Source organism: Mauremys mutica, chromosome 5 (assembly GCF_020497125.1).
Source record: "Mauremys mutica isolate MM-2020 ecotype Southern chromosome 5, ASM2049712v1, whole genome shotgun sequence".
NCBI classification, from domain to species: Eukaryota; Metazoa; Chordata; order Testudines; family Geoemydidae; genus Mauremys; species Mauremys mutica.
In genome coordinates, this window is record NC_059076.1 from 24,072,793 (window position 1) to 24,094,837 (window position 22,045).

General features: G+C 41.2%; 1 protein-coding gene and 1 long non-coding RNA gene across 3 annotated transcripts in view; one reads left to right on the plus strand and one right to left on the minus strand.

Annotated features, from left to right (window-relative positions):
* Positions 1–7,517: 7,517 nt before the first annotated feature.
* Positions 7,518–16,435, minus strand: LOC123371610. Its single transcript, XR_006579867.1, has 3 exons — positions 16,355–16,435; positions 8,778–8,840; positions 7,518–7,598 (listed from the first exon to the last, which is right to left on the minus strand). It is a non-coding gene; the product is annotated as an uncharacterized LOC123371610 (long non-coding RNA).
* The window catches only part of PTPN13 (protein tyrosine phosphatase non-receptor type 13), a 144,113-nt gene continuing 129,616 nt past the window's right edge, over positions 7,549–22,045 (plus strand). For both annotated transcript variants that reach the window (XM_045019370.1, XM_045019371.1), the window contains exon 1: positions 7,549–7,668. In XM_045019370.1, the coding sequence (XP_044875305.1) occupies positions 7,554–7,668 (115 nt within the window). In that variant the 5' untranslated portion in view covers positions 7,549–7,553. The remainder of the gene's footprint in view (positions 7,669–22,045) is intronic.

The following is a 22,045-nucleotide window of genomic DNA, read 5'->3' on the forward strand; positions in this document are numbered from 1 at the left end:
GGAGCCTACAACTCTTAAGGGTTATGACAGACAGAGGGAGAGAAACTTCTTTTCTCCCGTCCCCGGATAGAGTGAAAGAACTGGATTTTGCACAAGTTCTACCTCTTCATCCCTGAAGAGGGTAAAGGAAAAGTTGAGCCACCTATTATGCATTTTCTGGAAAAATGCGAATGTGTTTGGACTTGGCACATGTATTTACAATGATTGTATGCGTGAATTGGGTATTTGAACAACAAAATTCCTGGTTTGTTTGTGCAATCAGTGTATTGTAAATTAGGCATGTAATCTCTGGTGCACACATCTAAGCATGCCCGTATCTCAAAATCAGGCTTCAAAGGATAATGTGCTGCATCCACAGTAATTTTTTCCAGGATTCCTCACTTTGGCATACTGTCAGAAACTACATTAAGAGGGGGACAAACTCAAACATACTGACACATTCCATTCCTTGAAGATGATGTGGGGGCAGGCAGGGAGTTGGTCAATACAAACAAAGAAGATCAAGTCAACATTCTGTAATTATAGGCCAGGGGTCGGCAACCTTTCAGAAGTGCTGTGCCGAGTCTTCATTTATTCACTCTAATTTAAGGTTTTGCGTGCCGGTAATACATTTTAACGTTCTTAGAAGGTCTCTTTCTATAAGTCTATAATATATAACTAAACGATTGTTGTATGTAAAGTAAATAAGGTTTTTAAAATGTTTAAGAAGCTTCATTTTAAATTAAATAAAATGCAGACCCCTCCGGACCAGTGGCCAGGACCCAGGCAGTGTGAGTGACACTGAAAATCAGCTCGCGTGCCGCCTTCGGCACCCATGCTATAGGTTGCCTACCCCTGTTATAGGCCATGAGGTTAGCTCCAAAATATTAGGCCCCCACAGTATTAATGGAGGGAATTTCAAAGGTGCTGAGCACCTCCAATCAGTGCTTAATTTGTAGTGAAAGAGGTGCCAAGGCTTAAGCAATTAGTTGCTGTCTCTCAAGCAATTTTTTTACATTCATAACTGACACAGGAAGCCCAAAGGTGCCAGGGCTATGAACTGCCAAGACCAGAGGTGCCAGGGCTATGAACTGCCAAGACCAGAGGTGCCAGGGCTCAGCCTTGGCAAGCCCTGGCACAAATTAAGCACAGCCTGCAGCTCCCATTGCCTTCAATGGGATTTGAAGATGATCAACTCATCTGAAAATTGGGCCAAATATGTGTTTAGGTGCCTAAATATAAATGTAGGAACCTAATTTTAGGCACCTAATTTTTGATCCCACTGTTATAATAAGCTTTCCTTAGCTGTGTTGCTTCTTGCGGGTCTTTTATCTAAAAAGAGAAAGAAGAGGGGAGAGGTCTATGAAGTTAACCTGTGGCTAAGAGAAGAACAACTTTGCTGTGGATACTAGTTTCAACAAATATTTGTTGGTACACTTGCAGTTTGTTCTCTTACTCTAAGTGTAATATGCAGAATACGGTACAGAAGAAGATAGGTTTGCAATTTGGACTTTTATATAAATGAATTGAGAGGGGTTTTTTTGTTTTGTCACTATCTGGGTAATTTAGGACAGACCTAAAACACATAGAGTACTTTTTTCTTTTTTCAATTACATCAAATGGAAAAACTATATTTAAATCCAGAGTAGTTCTATTGCTGAGATGAAATGGTAATCCAGAAACTCTAACATCATTCCCACATACTAGATTTACACAATTTTTAGCACATCTGTGCCACTGCACAGCCCACCATTGTAACATCTGTTGCACACATTTCTTGGCAGTGCAAACTGATGAGATTACAAACAAGTATGAAGTAGCTCCAAGCATTTAAGTGAACTGGAGCTATTGACACAGAGCTTTCACTTGTATTTAGTCAGGTAGGTTCTAGCATTTGTTCTAAACTTTTTCAATACAGAAAAATGCCAATGCTGGAAGATGAGACAAAAACCTAGGAACAATATATTAAGGTCAGAATTCAAAACAGGAGGATATATAATTCATGGACTCATATAATACATGGGCAAAGTACTTTAGTTGTTTCACTTTCTGAAGTGACTGTTCAATTCCACTTTTAAATTGGTAGTCTCTAATATATATATGAGAACTACTTGACAAAATTGTCTATCATTGGCTTCAACAGTGATATTTATGAAAATAGCTCCTGCTCTTATGACTGGTATAAAGTGTTCAAACAAAACAAACATGTGCAGGGTGTGCACTGAGTCAGCCATATGCCATTTTAAAATGTTTTCGCTTCACCATTCTCAGCTGGTGTCTCAGACTTTTTTATTTCAGATTCAGGATGCAGAAGGAGAAACAGTGAAACATAGGTAGGAGAAGAAATGAGAACCCCAAGAGAAAACCTTCAGTTACTCACCTACACATACAATAATGCAGATGCAGTCTTGGGACATATGTTGAATAAACCTATAAACCAAAGTTATTTTGAAGATTATGTGAGCTAGAGATAATAGCCTCTGTCTGTCTCTGAACAGAATGATGAAAGCTGCTGTAATAAGCTTTGCTAGCTTCTTTACATTTGACAATTAAAAGCAAGTGAGTAGAATGACTAGTGTAATCAATTAGAAATACACCTCTACCCTAATATAACGCTGTCCTAGGGAGCCAAAAAGTCTTACTGCGTTATAGGTGAAACCGCATTATATTGAACTTGCTTTGATCCGCCGGAGCGTGCAGCCCCCCCCCCCCAACTCCCCAAGCACAGCTTTACCACGTTATATTCGAATTTGTGTTATATCGGGTCACGTTATATCGGGGTAGAGGTGTATAGTAGCAAAAATCATTTTGCATTAGGCTTTATGGTTACCTAAAGCAAATGTAGTTACATTTTTTTCTCCTCACTTCCTGGGCCCTTTGCTAACGTGAACAAGGTTGCTAAAAATAAACTGAACAGGGACTAATTTACAAAGGCCAGCAAACACATATCAGATGGTAAAAAAATTTCAGGAACTATCAACCTTGGTTGGATTAGAATCAATGACTCAAGTGAAAGGCTCCAGATCCCGCTTCCATTGATTCCTTATATACATCTCAGTACAAATAAATGTAGCTTGCAAAATTACATAGAAGTGTATTATGTGACGAGCTGTCCAGTTTTATAGTCTAACTTCAATTATCGAGGAACCATTAGCTAAATTCTCTGTGATCTTCTTTGTAGTATTGCACATGCTGTCAGCACATACTTCTTTATGGTATGGCATAAATAGCCAACATTTTGATAACAGCTGCCTTCAGTCTTTGCAGGTAGAAGATATCCCTTCTTTTTCCATCCATTTTATCCCATTTTATTGTAAATTCAGATCTCAACGTTTGAGACAAAATTCCCTGTTAAGGTCCAATTCAGACTGGAAGCAGGTGCAGGTCTGGCTTTCACCCATTTATGCAAGTCTAAATTTGCCCCTAAATCTCTAATTACCTAGTCATAACAGGGTGAAGTAGGACAACACTGAAGCATCTTCCTCTTCTTCTCGGATTTTCAAACTTTAATCCTCATCTCTAAATTCCCTTGACTTCCTTTTAATGGATTTCTTTCAGTCCTTAATTTTTATGAGTTTACAGTTGTAAATTATTTTTATGCTGGTTTGACCTAGTGACTTCAAAGCGTGGTTACTGAAAACACTTCAGATTAATAAATACATTTAATGAAAATTGAATGTTAAATGACTAAGAGAGAAAAATAAATTATTTCACTGAACTAATGCAACCATTAGTTCTTTCAAATAGCAGTACAATGTAGGAGTACTGTTTAGTACATTGGCAGCAGTGTCTGTGACAGTCACTTTTCTTCTGTTATAAGTGACAATTACATATATTTAAATATATCACCTTTTTATTCTAAAGGATTCCAAAGTGTAAACAATGTATAGACATAGATATGTGTTAAAATGTCACCCACTGTTTAAATATCTATGCCGAATAGTGGCCCAGTGGGTGGTCCACTTCAGGTGTGCATGCACCTCTCGAACCCTTGATCAGAGATTTTCAGTTAGCAATGTCTGTTTGGCCCATGCATTCGCCCTATGCCTCCTCGTGCCAAACATCAAGGCTATATATGGGTGCTCAGGCAACTGCCTTCGGTTCCTTCTTAGCTGCCTTAGCCTGAGACGGAGCCTTAGCATGCACTCTGCCTTGAGTGTGCCTTGGCTTTTATAACTCTCTCAGAATACTTAGTTAGTATCGTTAGTTTTAGTGTTATTATAGATAGTTAGTAGAGCTAAGTAGGGAGAGAATCATTTCCTCCTCTCTTTCACTGTGGGGGATTTGTTTCTCCCAGCAGGCCATGCCTGACTCTCCAGGCTTCAAACACTGCCTCTCCTGCTGAGAGGCCTCTAAGTGCATCCGTTGCTTGGAGGAGTCTCACATCTCCCAGAAGTACAACTTCTGTTTAGCCATCAAGTCCAGGGTGAGGAAGAACAGGGAGGTTAAGCACTGGCTGTTTATTATGGAGCGCTCCCTGGTACCAGCATCTGAGCCAAGTCAGGAGACTCCCCCTATACATCTGTCTCCAGATAGATCCAGCACCCTTTCTATCTCAGCGCAGCCTTCCCTTAACACCAGGGAGACTTGGGAAGTGTTAGGGAAAGTTTCCAAAAAAAGAGGAGCATAGACTCTCACCTTAAGGGGCAAGCTGTGAAAAATATCAGGTGTCTGACAAGATCCACAGTCTCTGAAGCCTCGACTTCTCGGCCTGGTGCCATTAAGTCGAAGGACTCCTCCTACAGTATCAGCGGGACTGGGAAGTCCCACAGCTCCAATGAGATTTTGGTACCGTGTTCAAGCAAGGAGAGCAGGAATAGACATCCAGGATGGGCACCTTCATGTTCGGCCCAGTTGTTGGTACCTACGCATTCAGAACCGAGCATGCAATGGTGCCAAATACAATTGGCATCAACTTTGATACACCCACCAATGGTACCATTGGCGTCAGTGACCATGGACTTGGATACTTGGATACAATCCCTTACTCGGTACCTCAAGAATTAAGATATACAAGGTACCTCTGGATAACAGATGAGCCAGAGTCCCCTCTCCTCATGGGTACTGAGTGTGTCTCGATAGAGAGACCTTGATCTCTGGATTACTGCCCTCCTGTACCACAGGACTCACCACCATTTTCTGTGGGGTCCCCCCTGCATTGGATGAGATAAAAGAAAATGAGGAAGACTGTCAGTCAGTCTCCTCTATATATGTTCAGGGTTTTCTGACATACACCTCCAAGAACCCTTTGTCTGACAGTTACAGGAGGATGATGCTTACTACCAAGGGTGGTGGAACTAACCCTGCATGCCACTAGCACTTCCATATGGGCTCCCCTATGGCTGCATTGGGACCCCAGGGACTGGTATCTTCTCATAGGAAGACCAGAGTTGTTCAGCCCTACCCTCCTCTCCCCCTTCCCCCCCATGCACAGGAGGAACGTTTGAAGGGTGTCCTAGCCTCCTATTCCTCAAACACCTACCACTGCCCACCCTCCTTCCCCTCTGCTTCAGACTGTTCCTCAAGGGACGTTTGGGTGGAGAAGGAACTGAGGGCATTCACCCACATACCCCTATATAGTCTCGGTGTCCAACACAAGGAGGCATAAGATGCATGCGCAAGCCGAACAGATGCAGCTAACTGAAAATCTCTGATCAAGGACTCAAGAGGTGCCTGTGCACATGCAATGGAGCACCCATAGGGGAACACATCTTGAAGATCCACAGTTACTGCACCAGCTGAGTAATCTTCTTGATAGGCCTGAACAGCTTTTTAACAGTGTATATAGGTCAGGAAGCGAAGGATACCAAATGCATGGGGAAATGAGAGATGGAATGTAGCTATTCAAAAAGGCATTTGGCCAGGCTATAGGGTTAATATCCTGAGGTTGCAAAGCCTGCCCAGGATACTATGGTGATGGGACCAGATCATATCTACATAGTTAGCAATCTGACCACTAATGATCAGGACTTCTGGTTTTCATCTTATGTGGAAAAAGATACCTCTGGTGGTGCAATACACTCTAAAATTATATTGGATGATTGGTACAGTGTTGTCTCAGAGTGATATGTGCCACCTATTGAATAGCCATAGTTACTTCCTGCAGCAGCGTATGTTTGGCTAGGCCTAAAGCTGGATAAATAACAAAATCAACACATGAGCTACATAAGAATACATATAAGCAAGAAAATATAGACCATTTTTTCTCTCCTACAAAATGTCAGGGCATATGAGCTGGCAATGATAACCTGAGCCAGAAGCTTTTTTTTTTAAATTTTTTGTTTTGTTTTTTGGGGGTTGTTGGTTGGTTGCTTTTTAAAAAAAAACAAAAACCCGCTGCATTTCAGAAATAACCTGCTTTATTGGCACATATGTCACATTCCTTGAAGAGCAAGGTACTGACCCCATGAAGTTAGAATTAGTAATTAAATGGTTCTCTCTTAGCAAGACATGGTGGAAGCTGTGGAGTCTGGGGTTCTTGTGCGCAACAGAGGCCAGAATCGAAGTCTTTCCAAATGGAAAATGAAGCAATTATAATCTCTAATTTGCTGTTTAAGAGACCTGCATGCCCCAAGATGTTGCTGCAACAGAGGAGAGAAACAGAGACAGACTTTCTATCTGTATTTGTAGCAGAATTATTATATGTTTCACTAAAATTACACAATTGCTTAAGATGAAAACATTTGCCATCCGTGCTCAGCTGCAGAAAATTGGCAAGTAAATGTCTCAGATGCTTTTCAGCTCATAGGAATGAATGGAGCTTAGACTAATAAAAAGAATACATTTGGGATACATTCAGTTATTGTCAGAATCATATAGTATGTTGATTGATTAAACAATTGTGGACCACATTATGGTGATATTCTTTTGTGACTGTTAAATTCTTTGCAAAGTCTTTAACTCTCCTAGCTATGAAGCAACAAAGCTGTATTATTTTCAGGGATACAATCTATACATCAACACTGTCCCCATGCTTACTAAGCAGACACTGAATACAGCAGATATAAATTCAAAACTGATCTTTCTCTAAGCAGTATACACTGTGTTGTGATTAGGGTAGGAAAAATCTGAAAACTGTGATGTTTGGAGTAGAGGGGATTGTTCTCTGATAAATTGCTGGTGTTACTTACGCCAGTCAGAAAGTGTTAATGGGTTTACGAATGTAAATCAACTGAAAACATTAATCATTCTGGTCAGTTGTTTAAACAAAGCAAACTCCTGCCCATAGTAGATGTTCAGATAGTTTAATGCTAGAATGTTGCAGTTAATTTTTGGATAATACATGAAGCTAATGTGTTGTTTTTTCCCCAAAACTGTTCCTTTTTTTCTCTGCTTCCTTCTAATCATGATGTTTTAATTACAAGTTTCACTCGTGATTAAAATTCTGTAGGGGGTTTCCCCCCTTACTCCCCACCTATGTTTTATTAACAGTAGCATGGTAGAGAGTTTGTGATTTAGGCTTTAAAAATATACATTTCCACTTAAATGATACACATAAGGAAAAAAATTTGCTGGTGTATGTGTATGTGCGTACATGCCTTCTTAAACCAGTTATGTCTTCTTTCCCAGGTACTATGCACGTGTCGCTGGCTGAAGCCCTGGAGGTTCGGGGAGGGCCGCTGCAGGAAGAGGAAATATGGGCTGTATTGAATCAAAGTGCGGAAAGCCTTCAAGAGTTATTCAGAAAAGGTAACCTCTTGTGCCTTTGGAGTGGTAACACATATGGTATTGGAGAAATGTTGAGAACAGGTTAAATATCTTTGCTTTAATGAAGTAAAAGCTTGAAGAAATGACAGTATGTTGGCTGCTGATCTGGAGCATCTGGAATGCTGTATAGTTCTTTAGGCACTAAACCACCGTGGGCAAACCTAAGGGCACTCTCTCTTCTCCCTGCAGCCACCCTCCTTTCCCTCTTGCAAATTTTTTACAAATGTAAATTAGGCTCAAAGGTCAGACTTAAACTGGTCTCTGAAAGAGTACTTGTACCAATGTGGAGAAGTTGTATTTAGATGCAGGGCCGGTGCAACCCATTAGGTGACCTAGGCGGTCGCCTATGGCACTAGCATTTGGGGGGCGGCATTTCGGGTCCTTCAGCAGTGACCACGACGGCTGGATCTTCAGCCGCCCCAGTCGTCGGCATTTAGGCGGAGGGACCTGGGGCAGGGGGGCATGGGGAGGGCCACCTGCAGCAAGTAAGGGGGGGGCGCATGCAGGGGAACCGCTCCTCGCCCCAGCTCACCTCTGCTCCGCCTCCTCCCCTGAGCACGCCGCCCTGCTCTGCATCTCTCCCTCCCAGGCTTGCGGCGCCAAACAGCTGATTGGCGCCACAAGCCTGGGAGGCGGGAGAAGTGGAGCGGCAATGGCGTGCTCGGGGAGGAGGCGGAGCAGAGGTGAGCTGGGGCGGGGAGCTGCCACACGGCTTCCTGGGCCGGGGGGAGCTGCTGCAGGGGAGGGGGGCACCTCATGGCAGAGGGGCGGGGCAGAGAGCTGCCCTGGGGCTCGGGGGGCAGGGGCACAATGTGGAAGTTTCACCTAGGGCGCGAAACATCCTTGCACCTGCCCTGTTTACATGTGCTTTCTTTTGGTACATAAATGTGCACATACAGATATGTGTAATTTTAGTCTGAGAAAATTGGACCCTACTTTGAAAATTACTTATTTTTGCAACTGTCACAAATCTGTGCATGGTAGGACACCCTTTTTTAGACTGCATGGGGTGGGTACACACGTGAGTCCAATTACTCCACCCCAACCCCAGTGGATACTGCAGGGCATCTTTTTAGCAGGCTGGTGCTCACCTTCTGGCAGGGCCTCTTGACTATCTCATCCCCTTTCTGTGTCTCTGATGCCACTAAAGAGCCCTGTAGTCAGCAAAAGAGGTTAAACAAAACAAAAGTAAAGAAAACCTTCCCGCCAAGATATGGGCATCTCTTACTTCAGAGCAGTGATACTCAGACTGAGGCTTAGGAGCCACAAGTGGCTCTTTAATGTGTCTCCTGTGGCTCTTTGCAGCACATGATATTAAAACACTGTGTGATTTAATCATTAACCAATCGAAGTTATTTACCAATCAGGATGCCTTTACTATGTTATTAACCAGTTGTAGAATACTTGGTCAGTCATTTTCCTGTGAGAATTACATATAAATGAAACAATGAATTCACACTACTGTGATTCTTTTGGGTAATGTTAATCACTAATTTGGCTCTGGTGTGAGTATCACTGCTTCAGAGGGATTGTCAATGTCCTGGGAATTCACTAGGCTCCAGTGCAAAGCCGCAGTTCTTTTTCCCCTTCCACTCAGGGGGTCTGCACCCTCCTTCTAGCAGCAGTGGGGCTCTGTAAGCTGTCAGTCCTCTCTCCAGGGCTGGAGAAGCTCAACAGCCTATTCCCTTCCCAAGGTTTCCCCCCATCTGAGTAGAGTTCCTTCTTTTTAACTGTTCCTCCAATCCTGGCATGATTTGTAGGTGCAGTGGGGTCCAGCCCAAAACAGTTCCGTAACACTGTCTGTTCTAGGGAAGGGTTTATTTACACGGTCACAGCTACTTAATAAAGGCCCACTAAAATTTTGGTTTTTTTTCAAGCATATAATTCCAAACTGTCACTTCATATTTTTTAACAAAAGTGTAAAATAAAACATAGGAATTGCCATATAGTATCAGACTCATGTTTTGTCTAGGCTGCTGGCTGCAACAGTGGCCAGGATTTTCCTCATCTCTAATATTTAGAGGTTTGTTTAAGCCCTGAAGCATGAGGTTTAATTTTCCTTCCAAAATTATTGTCAGTTAGGATAACTAGGGATATTATTGATATCCATGTAAATATCCGATTCTTTTTAATCTTGATAAATTCTTGTCCTCAATGACTTTCTGTGGTAATGAGTTCTACAGTCTAATTATGCGTTGTGTCAAACATATTTCCCTTTATCGGTTTGAATCTGCCATCTTTTAATTTAAATGAATGTGTCCTTGTTCTTGTGTTACAAGGCAGGGAGAGCAGAAGTTTCTGTTCTACTTTCTTTATGCCATTCATTATTTTATATACTTTTATAATGCTCTCTTCCTGAGGCAAACTAGTGAATGCTTTTTCAGAAAGTGACTTGGACAAAAACAAACTGTGGGCCCGGTCTGATGACTAGTCAAGCTGGTTTCAATGGGGCTATTCATGTGAGTAAAGTTTTGTAGGATAAGGCCTTGTTGTAGCATTTTTTGGAAGGTTCAGATGAATCAGAAATTTCAGAGTTCAAAATGTGGGTCATCTATACTAGACAATAATTTTGTTTTAAAGGGTTACAAAGAAAGTTATGAAAAAACTTTTTCAGTTCACAAATGGGACAGCTTTTCAAATATATTTAAAGAACTGGAATAAATCTTTCAAACCCATTAGGCTTTTAATCTTGCAGGAACAAGAGGCTTGTTAGTCAATTCTTTTGAAGTACGTAATGGGCAATAATCAGAAGAAATTACTATGTAGTGACTCTAGGATTATTTTAAAACAAGCATGGTTTTCATTTAAAGTGCTCCTATTAATTCCTACCACACAATTATTGTCAGAGGTAAAAATTGCCTGTGGAAAATATGATTTCAATTGAGTTCATCTGCTGTAATTGAGAGGAGATTTTCTGTTTGTTTGTCCTAAAGCAGGGTTTTCCTTTCTAATTTTTTAATTTTTTTTAAAGACCACCACCAACAACCCAGCCTTATAATAAAAAGCACAATCAAAGCTGATTAATCAATGCTTTGTTTATTTGTATGTCTGTACTTGAAAGGTTTAATTAGGAATGTAGCCTCTAGTACCGTGATACTCAGACCTCAGTGGTTCAGGAGCCAAATTAGCGATCACCATTACCCAAAAGAGCCACAGTAATTTGAATTCATTGTTTCATTTACTATAGTACTATTCATGTTTAAGCAGTATGAAGAGGAAAATATTTTCTTTTTAATGTATATTATTCTCACAGCAAACAAGTTAATAATTTAGTGCAAGAAATGAAAGGTATGGGAATGAAGTGGGATGAAATCTGCTGTCTCGCTCAAGAACAAAATGAATGGAGGAGAGTGGTTGGCGCCTTATGCTCCACAGGGAGTGAAGAAGAAGAAGAAGAAGAAGAAGTTGATAACTTAATTGATTAATAGCATAGTAAAAGCATCCTGATTTTTAATAACTTAGGGCATGTCTAAACTTACCTCCGGAGTGATCAATCCAGCGGGGGTCCATTTATCACGGTTAGTGAAGGCACGATAAATCAATCGCTGAGCGCTCTCCCGTCAACTCCGGTTCTCCGCCGGAGCAAGAAGCGCAGGCGGAGTCAAGGGGGGAGCATCAGCAGTCGACCTACCACAGTGAAGACACCGCGGTAAGTAGATCTAAGTACGTCGACTTCAGCTACATTATTCACGTAGCTGAAGTTGCGTAACTTAGATCGATTCCCTCCCCCCTCTCAGTGTAGACCAGGCGTCAGATTAGTTAATAATTAAATCACAGTGTTTTAATATCGTGTGTTTCAAAGAGCTGTAGGAGATGCATTAAACAACCACTTGTGGCTCGAGAGCAGCAGTCTGAGTATCACGGCTGTAGTTACTGTGAAGGATTTTATTAGCCCAGGTCCAATTGAGTATGTTGATTGGGGCTATTTTTTATATATATATTATCTTGATAACATAAAGGTTTAAGAAAAAACTACTCTCAACCTTCTGCCCTCACACACTAGCTGTTTTTGAGGGTTGTACATCTGTTATATTCTTCGGCGCCTCAGTTCTTCTCTTTTGAGCTCCCCACAACCTCTGTACATGAGTGATCTTGAAATGCAACCTTTCAGCTCAGACCCCTTATGGCGTCCCATTGAATTTGAAGTTACTGTTATGTAACACACGGTGTTATCTGACATACTGTTGTTATTTCCTATTCTAAATAGATATTGTATATTCCATTTTTAATTATTACTGGAAATGCAGGGAGGTAGCGATTACTAGATATTGACTCTTCTATGGCAAATGCTGTGTGTGTGTGTGAGTGTGTGGTCTTGAGGATTTTTGGTGGGCGAAGATTACAGGAAGTTGATATCATTCAGAAATTCAAATGTTCTGTTTCCATACACTGGTGATTATTAAGCTGACAAATCTATTTATAAAAAGTCTTATTTATAGCACCATGAGAGACACCTATCTTACACTTGAGATTGACCATCAGTTGATTAAAAACATAGTTAATATAAATGAATGGGAACCAGCAGTAACCCCACTAGCATAACAAAAACCGAATAGAGTACTGTGCAGATAAAATGCACTCACCCCCGCTAAATGCAACCTCTCAAACAGTATTTCCCACCCCAAAAGCTCCTTTAAAGAGATTAGCTGTGCAATGTGCCCTGAATGTCGGGAGATTTGAGCTAGCTAGGGGCTGGAGGGAGCACATTCTGAAGGAAAGGGACTCTCACAGATAATGCCTGCAACTATTCCCATGCTCTTATACCAAGAGAATTCCACCTCGAGACCGCAGCTGTGGCAATCAAACCATTTAGCTCTTTAGAGGTCAAAATCAACACCTGAAGTTTGACCTGAAACAAACCATTTCACGTCATTTCAGCTCACTTTTTAAAATAAAATAAGTAAATAAAAAAGACTAGATTCACCCACTGGCCAGAGGAGGAGCTGGTGGTGCTGCTGCCCCATCACCACCATCCTTATAAGCTGTAGCCCGGTGGTTTGGCCACCCACCTGGGATGTAGGAGGCCCAGATTCAGTTCCCCCCTATGCCTGATATGGAAAGGGCATGTGAAATTTGTGCCATATTCGCACATCGTTTTATGGTGACCAAAACTGCATTTTTCTGCAAATAAAAGATTTGTCCAAAAAATTTCACCCAGCTATAATGATCATGCAATGACATACAACCCTAAACTAACCAGGCTCCGAGGTTGACAATATTAGAGACACTGTCATAGGTCGACCCTGCCTGGAGCTCCTTTCTGCAACATGACATATGAACCTGCCTCAGTTTCCATCTTTTAGAGTCCCCAGAAATAGTCCGAATAGTCTTTCTGAGTACAAAGAGTGCTTGTGGGATTAATTTATTACAAAAGAAATCCCTGTGCACATAAACCATAATAAATCAAGTCCCCAAACCATGGTCCAGACAGTACATCCAGTAAAGCCACAGCATCCCTCTCCATGCCATAGCTATCTGGTATGGCCCTGTAGTCTCTCACCATGCTGCACTCCTAGCCTCAGTCCTCTCTGGCCCTCTACTTCAGCACTATAGCTCCAAGGCCAGCAGCCATCTCCCTCTACTTCTCTTAGCCTTCAGCTCTCTCTCACCTTCTCTGGCCAGGCCCTTTTCAGCCTCCCGGCACTGGCTTTGCATCAGGAAAGTCAGCCAAATAACCCCGCCACTGGATCCCTAGCTCTCAGCCCTTTTCAGCCTTCTGGCACTAGCTTTGGCTCATGAAAGACAGTAGGCCAGCCTCTCTGCTGGCTTCCGGATAATTCCTCCCTTTTTCCCGGGAGGATCTTCAGAAAGCTTTCTTCAGAGACCTCCTTCAGTCTCCTCTTTCCAAGTCTCTCTCCCGGCAAGGAAGAGAAATCCAGTGATTCTTCCTGATCACCCCAGCTGCTGCCCTGCCTTCTTAATTGGTCAAACAGGATGTACCTGCTCTGGCACAGGGGAACTGGACCTTCTTCATTTACAGGAGCCAGACATCCTTAAGAGTAACATCTTTCAGTTATTTACCCTCAAATCACAAAACATCACCTCTGTTTTACCTGGATTGAACCAGAAGCATGCCCCAATCTCATCCATGCTTGACTGTATTGTCTGGGTCAGAAGAGAGAGAAAAATCTAACAGCTGACTCTTATCAGTTATACTGATCAGAATACTGAAGATACCACAAGCCATGCTGCCTTTCACTCTTCTAACAGATTTGGTGTGTAAATGTTGAACAAGGGAGAGGATAGAATAGAATCCGGCAGAGTTCCAAATGAGAATGTCATCGGGGTAGAAGCACTTTCCCAAACCCAACCTTTTGGGATTTCCATTAGTTCCCTCCAAGGTGCTCAGGCACACGAGCAATACCTCATAATCAATAGTGCCAAAGGCAGCCAATTATCGGCAGATGTTGAACAATCGTAACATGGCTTATTTCAGAAATTATTTTTTCCATGTAATGGAAGAAGATTGGCCAAAACAAACTACTACTATGAATTTGATAACTTCTTTACTTCCAAAAGTCATGACTGTTTTGAATGTAGCCTTCTGCATTTTTTATGTTTGAGCCCAGAACCTTACCTCCACTCAAGTTTTTAATTAAAAACAAAGATGAAATTACTTCTTATATTGTTTACCATAGATGGATTAATTACAGTGTGTATAATTCAATAGCCAGTATGTATATGTATGTGTGTATATATATATATATACACATACATGCACATTATTGTGCCTACTCTTATTTACAATTCTAGCAGATGACAGAATCATTAAATCCTAGAACTCTAGGGCTGGGAGCAACCTTGAGAGTTCAACTAGTTCATTACCCCATCTCCCCACACTGGGGCAGGATTAAGTACACCTAGACCCTCCCTGATAGGTGTATATCTAACCTGTTCTTAAAACTTTCAGTGATGGGGCTCCACAACCTCCCTAGGTAACCTATTTCAGTGCTTAACTATCTTTGTAGTTAGAAAGCTTTTGCTAATACCTAACCTAAATCCCTTGCTACAAATTAAGCCTATTACTTCTTGTCCTACTCTCACTGGATATGGAGAACAATTGATCACCATCCCCTTTATAACACCATTGTACATTATTTGAAGACTATTACTATATCTTTAAATACGATGTCTTCTTATGTAGACTAAATGTGCCCAATTCTTTCAACCTTTCCTCATAAATCCTGTTTTCTAAACCTCTTGCTGCTCTCCTATGGCTGTCTCCATTTTCCAATTAAAGGCACTTTATAAATTGTTTCCATAGCTAATAAGTAATGAAAAAATGGTTTGGAATGTCCTATCACTGAAAGACAATTTTAAAAAATCAGCTCTGGACATTGAATTGGCTGCATGTTGTATGATAAGTTATTAAGTGGAGGAGAAGATCAGGCAATCTGGTATTGCTAGTTAGAGTAGGGATAATATTTAGATTAATCTGTAGATAGATTTGAAAAAGCTGATCCTAGACCTCCTCCTACTTTAATTACCAGCAACAATAATGTTGTTGTTTAGAGGGTGTCTCAGCTGTTTCAGACATGCTGAATCTTGCACCCTGTACTCCATGAGGTCAGAAGTAACAAGGCTTTCAGGTGCAATATCTTTGGTGTGTGTCTGTAGAAATGAAAAGAGCATGTCATGTTTTTTATTGCCAAGAAAAAATAAACCAGGAATCACCTGCTTCAACTAGATAATTTGTGAATAATCACCAAAGGTTAAAGGTAGAAAGGACCTAATATGTCACCTGGTCCAATCCTATATCAAGGTTTGTATGGTGGGGACAGAAAAACATGTGGACCAGGTGCAAAAAATGGGGAGCTGAGGTGAAACAGACAACCAGTAGGACCAGGCAAAGTCGAATGAGTTAAAAATAATACCAGAGTGGAGAGACCAGGCCAGCTTGTGAATTGTGGCTATATGGAAGAAAGAGCATGTACGTGCATGCATTGCAATATTACAAAACATTGGTGGTCGGGGAAGTAGTAATTATGTTTTTCTAGGACCTGAAACTCTAGCTGAAGTTGTAGTCATAATATTAAAACTACTAGCAGACCCCTAATAAAAAGAAAATCTCCTTCCTGTCTCTCCACTACTCTGAGAAGGGAGTTAACTGCAACAGGTCACAGCGTATGCTCCCGCCTTGTGCTGTTGTAACTATGTTGCTGGTGTGTTGGGGGTACAGAGACAGGAATCTCCCTGCCCCTCTCCTTTCCCATCCACCTGAAAAAGGAGAGGATGTAGTAGTTCTGCAGAGCCTGTTTCTGTCTATGCACAGGAAATGGTGGTATAGTGCACCATCTACTCCTGTCTGCTGGATTGCAGAATGGGACATAATCTGGCCCTGTCTAAAGACTTGTTGGGCACCTACCTGACTTCCCACAACCTGGCCTTGGCATACCCTTAAAAAACTGTGACATCCATAAAACAGGGGATTGAGAAAGATGAGTATTGTGAAACTGTTACATGGAGAGGCTTTTCTCTATTTTTACTATTTGCTAATGGTCACACAGACAAAGGTGGGGACGGGTGAAACAAAATGAAATTGTGTCTGATAAAATTTATAGTCATAAAGGACACACTTTATGGAGGGATTGAAGTGTGTGTGTGTGTGTGTGTGTGAGGAGAGGAGAGGAGAGGAGAGAACCTTGCATTTGTATTGCATACTGTTTACCTGAATTATCTCCGTGTTTTTATTGCCTTTAAAACCAGTTCTCTCTCTCTCTTTTTTTAAACTGGACTACACTGTTTATCTGTCTTCTGGCAGTGCTTAATAAACTCTGCTCTCACAAGTGTTTTGTTACTAAGCTGCATAGTTCCGGAATTAGCTCAGAAGGCTGGCAACTATAGCTCAGTAAAGACCAGTGGACACATAACTGATCGGAAGCCATACCAAAAATTCCAGTGGTTTTGAAAGGAGGATTTGGAGATGGTTTTTGTAAAGATTATTCCTGTATTTTGGTTAGAAGGAAGGGACCTCTCAGAGGATGTTTCCCTTATTGCTGTTAAGAGTTCTTCTGAAGGAGCAAAACAAGAAGAACTTCAGAGCAGGCATGAAGAAGCTTAATAATTAGTGAAAGATTCTTTCGCCCTCTCCCTGACCTCGGGAGAAGCTCCTATGCCTCTAGGACAGTGATTCTCAAACTTTGGTACTGGTGACCCCCTTCGCATAGCAAGCCTCTGAGTGCGACCCCCCCCCTTATAAATTAAAAACTCTTTTTAATATACTTAATACCATTATAAATGTTGGAGGCAAAGTGGAGTTTGGGGTGGAGGCTGACAGCTCACGATCCCCCCATGTAATAACCTCATGACCCCCTGAGGGGTTCCGACCCCCAGTTTGAGAACTCCTGCTCTCGGAAAAGGTCATTCACTTTCTTTGTACCTGGCTTAATGACTATGTTGTTTTAAATTACTTTTGTTGATATTCTACTTTAGAAGCTCCCAGTCAGTTACCTTCCCTATGTTTCTGGAAATAAATGTCCAGCCTGAAATGAAAAGGAAGAAAAGAAAAAGGTCAGAGGACATATTTTCATTCCTATGTCTAAATTGATTGAACTACGTTAATTTGTAGATTGAAGTGGAGCCTGTCAGTGCTTTAGGAGCCAATCCTGGTCCCAGAGTATAACTGGGGCAGCAAGGGTGTGTGCTGAAGAACTCTTCAGGGGTTGGCAGGACAAGGAATCCACTTGGTGGTCTGTACTGTGACCTCAGGGCTTCTATAACCCCCAGGTCCATGTATCCTCCCATATACAGTAAGTGAGTGTGCAGTGGAGAGGAGAGCTGGTATAATCAGGGTCCGCTTGCCCCACACACTTCATAACACCCTCTTTGTGCTTGGGGCACAAGTTGCACCTATGGATCATAGCTCCATGGCCATATCCCTGGTCACATCCCCCTACATGGGATCTTGGGCATCCTGTCTGCAGTCTCTCTTTTGCTGAGCAGAACAGTATTGGTTCTGCTGGAGTGAGTGTCCTGCAGAGCAGGCAGTAGGATTTGCCCACTGATAATAAGCATTGCATTTGTATTGCTCCTGAATTCCCCTTTTATTTCAAGTAGTGAATATAGGGAATGTATCATTATTCCATTAATATAAATGTGGTGTTCAGAATTATTTTTGCCTTAATTCGAAGTATAGTAATTTGGAATATCAGAGTTTGGATTCCCAACTAGTAGTCCTTATACAGTAATAGCTGTATACTACATAGACTCATAGACTTTAAGGTCAGAAGGGACCATTATGATCATCTAGTCTGACCTCCTGCACAATGCAGGCCACAGAATCTCACCCACCCACTCCTGTAACAAACCCCTAACCTATGTCTGAGTTATTGAAGTCCACAATTCATGGTTTGAAGACCTCAAGCTGCAGAGAATCCTCCAGCAAGTGACCTGTGCCCCATGCTGCAGAGGAAGGCGAAAAACCTCCAGGGTCTCTGCCAATCTGCCCTGGAGGAAAATTCCTTCCCGACCGCAAATATGGCGATCAGCTAAACCCTGAGCATGTGGGCAAGACTCACCAGCCAGCACCCAGGAAAGAATTCTCTGTAGCAACTCAGATCCCACCCCATCTAACATCCCATCACAGACCACTGGGCAAACTTACCTGCTGATAATCAAAGATCAGTTGCCAAATTAATTGCCAAAATTAGGCTATCCCATCATACCATCCCCTCCATAAACTTATCAAGCTTAGTTCATATGATAAACTTGAAACCTTTATTTTTGTAATGTAGCACATATATGGGAACCTTAAGCTGTATATATATTCGGAAGCACCCATACTCTGTCTTCATGCCATAGTAGATGGTAAAAAGAGAATGTTTATTTGTCTTTTCCCCAAAGAGAGAACCCCACCAGGCTAACCAAATAATAAACACACAGAAGAAAGTTCTGAGATATTTTGTCAAGTGTTTGAATAAAAAGCTACAAAAACTGCTTCTACTTCTCCATGGTCTCCCAGCGATGGCACATCACGCACATTTACATGTTATCAGGAACTGCTAGTGGAATAATATTTTAAATGAGAAATACCCATGGAAGTCATATTTCCTAATTCATGTAAGTATATTTTTTTTGGAATACTTGCACAAAATACTTCCGATGAAGGAATCTGCCATACTTTACATGTTAAATCCCAGATGTCAAAGGTTTGTAAATTATTTAATGATCCTGGGATGAGCATTTTTTGCTATATGTTTTCAACTAAATTTTTTCAGTCTTTAAAACTTTTTTTTTACATTATAACAATAAAAAAATAGTTTGTTTATCCACAATTAGTTGGCATCTAGTTCACAATGGAGAATATTTTCTTCGAGCCATCTGGAGAAAAGTGTTTTTACAAGCATGTCTTCTAATTCAGAAATATGAGCAGAGTGTCTGTGCAAGCTTTTCTTCAAAAGGATTTTTAATATATGGGTTCAGTTACATGACAGGCAGTAATTACTTTGAAGAAGGCCTTGAGGTGTATTGAGTAAATGATCTGGGTTTTTTAAAGTCTGTAAATGCATGTTTAAAGGATAGCTTTTACAATACCAAGTCACAATCTGTTTCTAAAGCAGTTGTACAAAATTGCTGTATCACCTTCCATGTTTTTTTAAAAATAAAAGTTTTAGTGTTGCTGTTGTTTGTGCTACCTATAGTTTTAATTGAAGCTTGAAAAATCCACTCACCCAGGGCACCGACTTAGCTTTCATGAGTGAGACCTATTAGCTTCTGCAGAATTTAAGATTTGATTTAAAACAAAAATTCCAGTTCTTCTGGTTGTGAAAATGGTCTTCCAGATACGAATGTAGTGTAAACCAATGCGGTGGTGGCTCTCAAAATCTCCAGAGAATATCAGAGCCTTTACTGGTGCTCTTCGCTTTGCAAAACAGTGGCGGAGTGAAATTAAATACTCCAGTTTTGCTCCTGGTATTCAGAAACCTATGGGAATCATAGTCCATTGGATAGAAGACTAGCCTGATAGTCAAAAAATGTGGGTTTTATTCCAAGCATAGTCACTGACCTGCTCTGTTAAAGTAAGTGATTCATCCCACATTTCTGTACATTAGTTTCTGGCTGTAGAATGAGAATAGTGAGGTTTGTAAAAGGTGTTGAGATCTGTGGATGAAAAGCAATCTGTTAAGAGCTAATTTTTTCTTTATTATAATTACCATAGCGGATTTAGTGCAGGACTCAGATGAATGTTTCTTGGCACACGCAATGCCCTAATGGCATGACTCCTGCCACAGAGAGGGGACCCCGAGTCAAGAAGTAATTCAAAGAGGAAGTTGGATGTTTGTCCTGCCTTTCTCAGCATGAAAGTGTTAGTGTAACAGGAACACCAGCAGCAGGAATTGAGCTGCCTACGCGTTTTCTTCCAGCCGTAAACAAGTGTTTTTTCATTTAATTATTTTGTGCCTGCTATTGTTTCCCTGGGGATATTTCCTCTTTGTTCTAGCTCACCAATAAGCAGACAGTGAGGCCAGGTAAAATCAGGGGAAGAAAGACAGCCAGTGACAACAGTGAGTAGGGTGACTTGCAGCAAGTAACATCAGAGGGGGAAAAAACACACTTCTGACTTTCTCCCAGAGCTACTTCCTGAGACAGGGGTCCTTCCCATGTTGGAGGAGCCATTGCCTTTGGAGGTTGTGTGGCGGTGTACCAAGAAATGATCTTCCTACCAGCATAGTAACTGTTACATCATTTTATTAGCTCATGAAACTGCCAAGAACTGGATCAATTTCAAGCTGCTCCTGGGGGCTTGTTGGGAAACCTAAGAGAGGCAGCAGAGGAAGGCCCTGGATTTTTTCACTGTGAAAGTGAACTTAAAAAACACAACCTGGAACTTGGAAGAGGGGTAGATTCCTACCCCACGCTTGGAGCACCCAGAAGATTCTGCAGTGCAAGGATGACAAAGTATGTGCACCTTCCACAGCCAGAGAGTTTGAAGGGTTGGGTGGGGGTTTTAAATTTGATCAGGCATCTTTTACCCTCAGTAGGGTCAAGAGACAATACTCTGGCAAGACCTCAAGCACCGTTCACTTCTTACCAGCTTGAGAATGAAGACATGGGGACTTAGCTTTTCACATGAATATTCCCTTCATCTTAGTTGGGTCCCCTGGCTCTTAGGAGTCAGCTATAATTTTTCAAGGTCTATGTAGATGGATGGGTGGGTGTGGACAGAGAGTTGTGAGAAGAGACTGATATGATAGGTTAGAAAAGAAGTAGGGTATTGAGAAAGTGAGAGACATTGGGAGTCCAGACAGAAAACAAACGAGAAGAGGTAGAGAAAGGTTATAAGGGAATAGAGGGAGAGTGGGGGAAAAAAAGAGGAAATGGCTGTTGAAGGTCATGATGTACACCATGATCTATTAAAGGAAAGAAAAGATACACAAAGTGAAGAGAAGACAGGAAGAAAAAGAAGACAAAACAAAAGCAAAAGAGATATGTCTACACTGGAGCTGGAGTTGTTACTTACAGCTTGGATAAGATACATTCACAGTAGGTCTGATTGTCCTAGCATGCTAAAAATAGAAGTGTAGCTGAAGTAGCATGAGCAGCAGGAAGGGTTAGCTGCCCTGAATTCATACTTATAGGTTCAGATGGGGTTGTGATCTGCCTAGCCTGGTCTTCCACTTGCGCCGCCAGGGCTACACTTCTGTTTGTAGCACATTAGCTCAATCAGAGCTAGTATGGGTATGTCTAGCTAAGCTGGAAATTACACCTGCAGCTCCAGCGTAGACATACCCCTATTAAATACCTTTTTAAAATGTATTAAACAGATGACCAACTGTCTGTATTACAATGAAATATAGGAAACAGTGACTAACTGTTTATTCTGTAAAATTGAGGCATATGGCCATGTGTGGGGTAGGAAATATTTTGTATTTATTTCTTTTTGTCCTGGAATAATAAACTTAGTTTTTGGAGTAGTAGGTGTCCAATAAATATTTCAAGCCCTCGTAAAAATAGGACTTTCTCTGACTCCAGGCCTAATTCATTGCCTTTATTGGAGTTACAATGAAGATGAATTTTGATCCTCTATTTTCAGCTCACGTGGTATGTTTGTGTTAAAATCCTTGTGGTACAGAAAGGTAATTTATAGATGGAGTCTAGCCATAACTCTAAGTTTCCTTACTTGTTTGAGCCAGACCCTTAACATTGCTTTAAAATATTTGGTTTTTGCGGTTTTAATATGAATAAAAAAAAAATTCTTCCAAATCCCGTAATTAACTTCAGTGTGTTTTTTGGAAGAGTGACAGCAATAAACTTTAGAAATAAAGTTGCCTTAATTTATTATATAGCATAAAATACCTTTTACATATTTCAAGATAATGAAGAGAGTTCTTCCATCTCTGTGTTTGTTGATTTAGGTCCT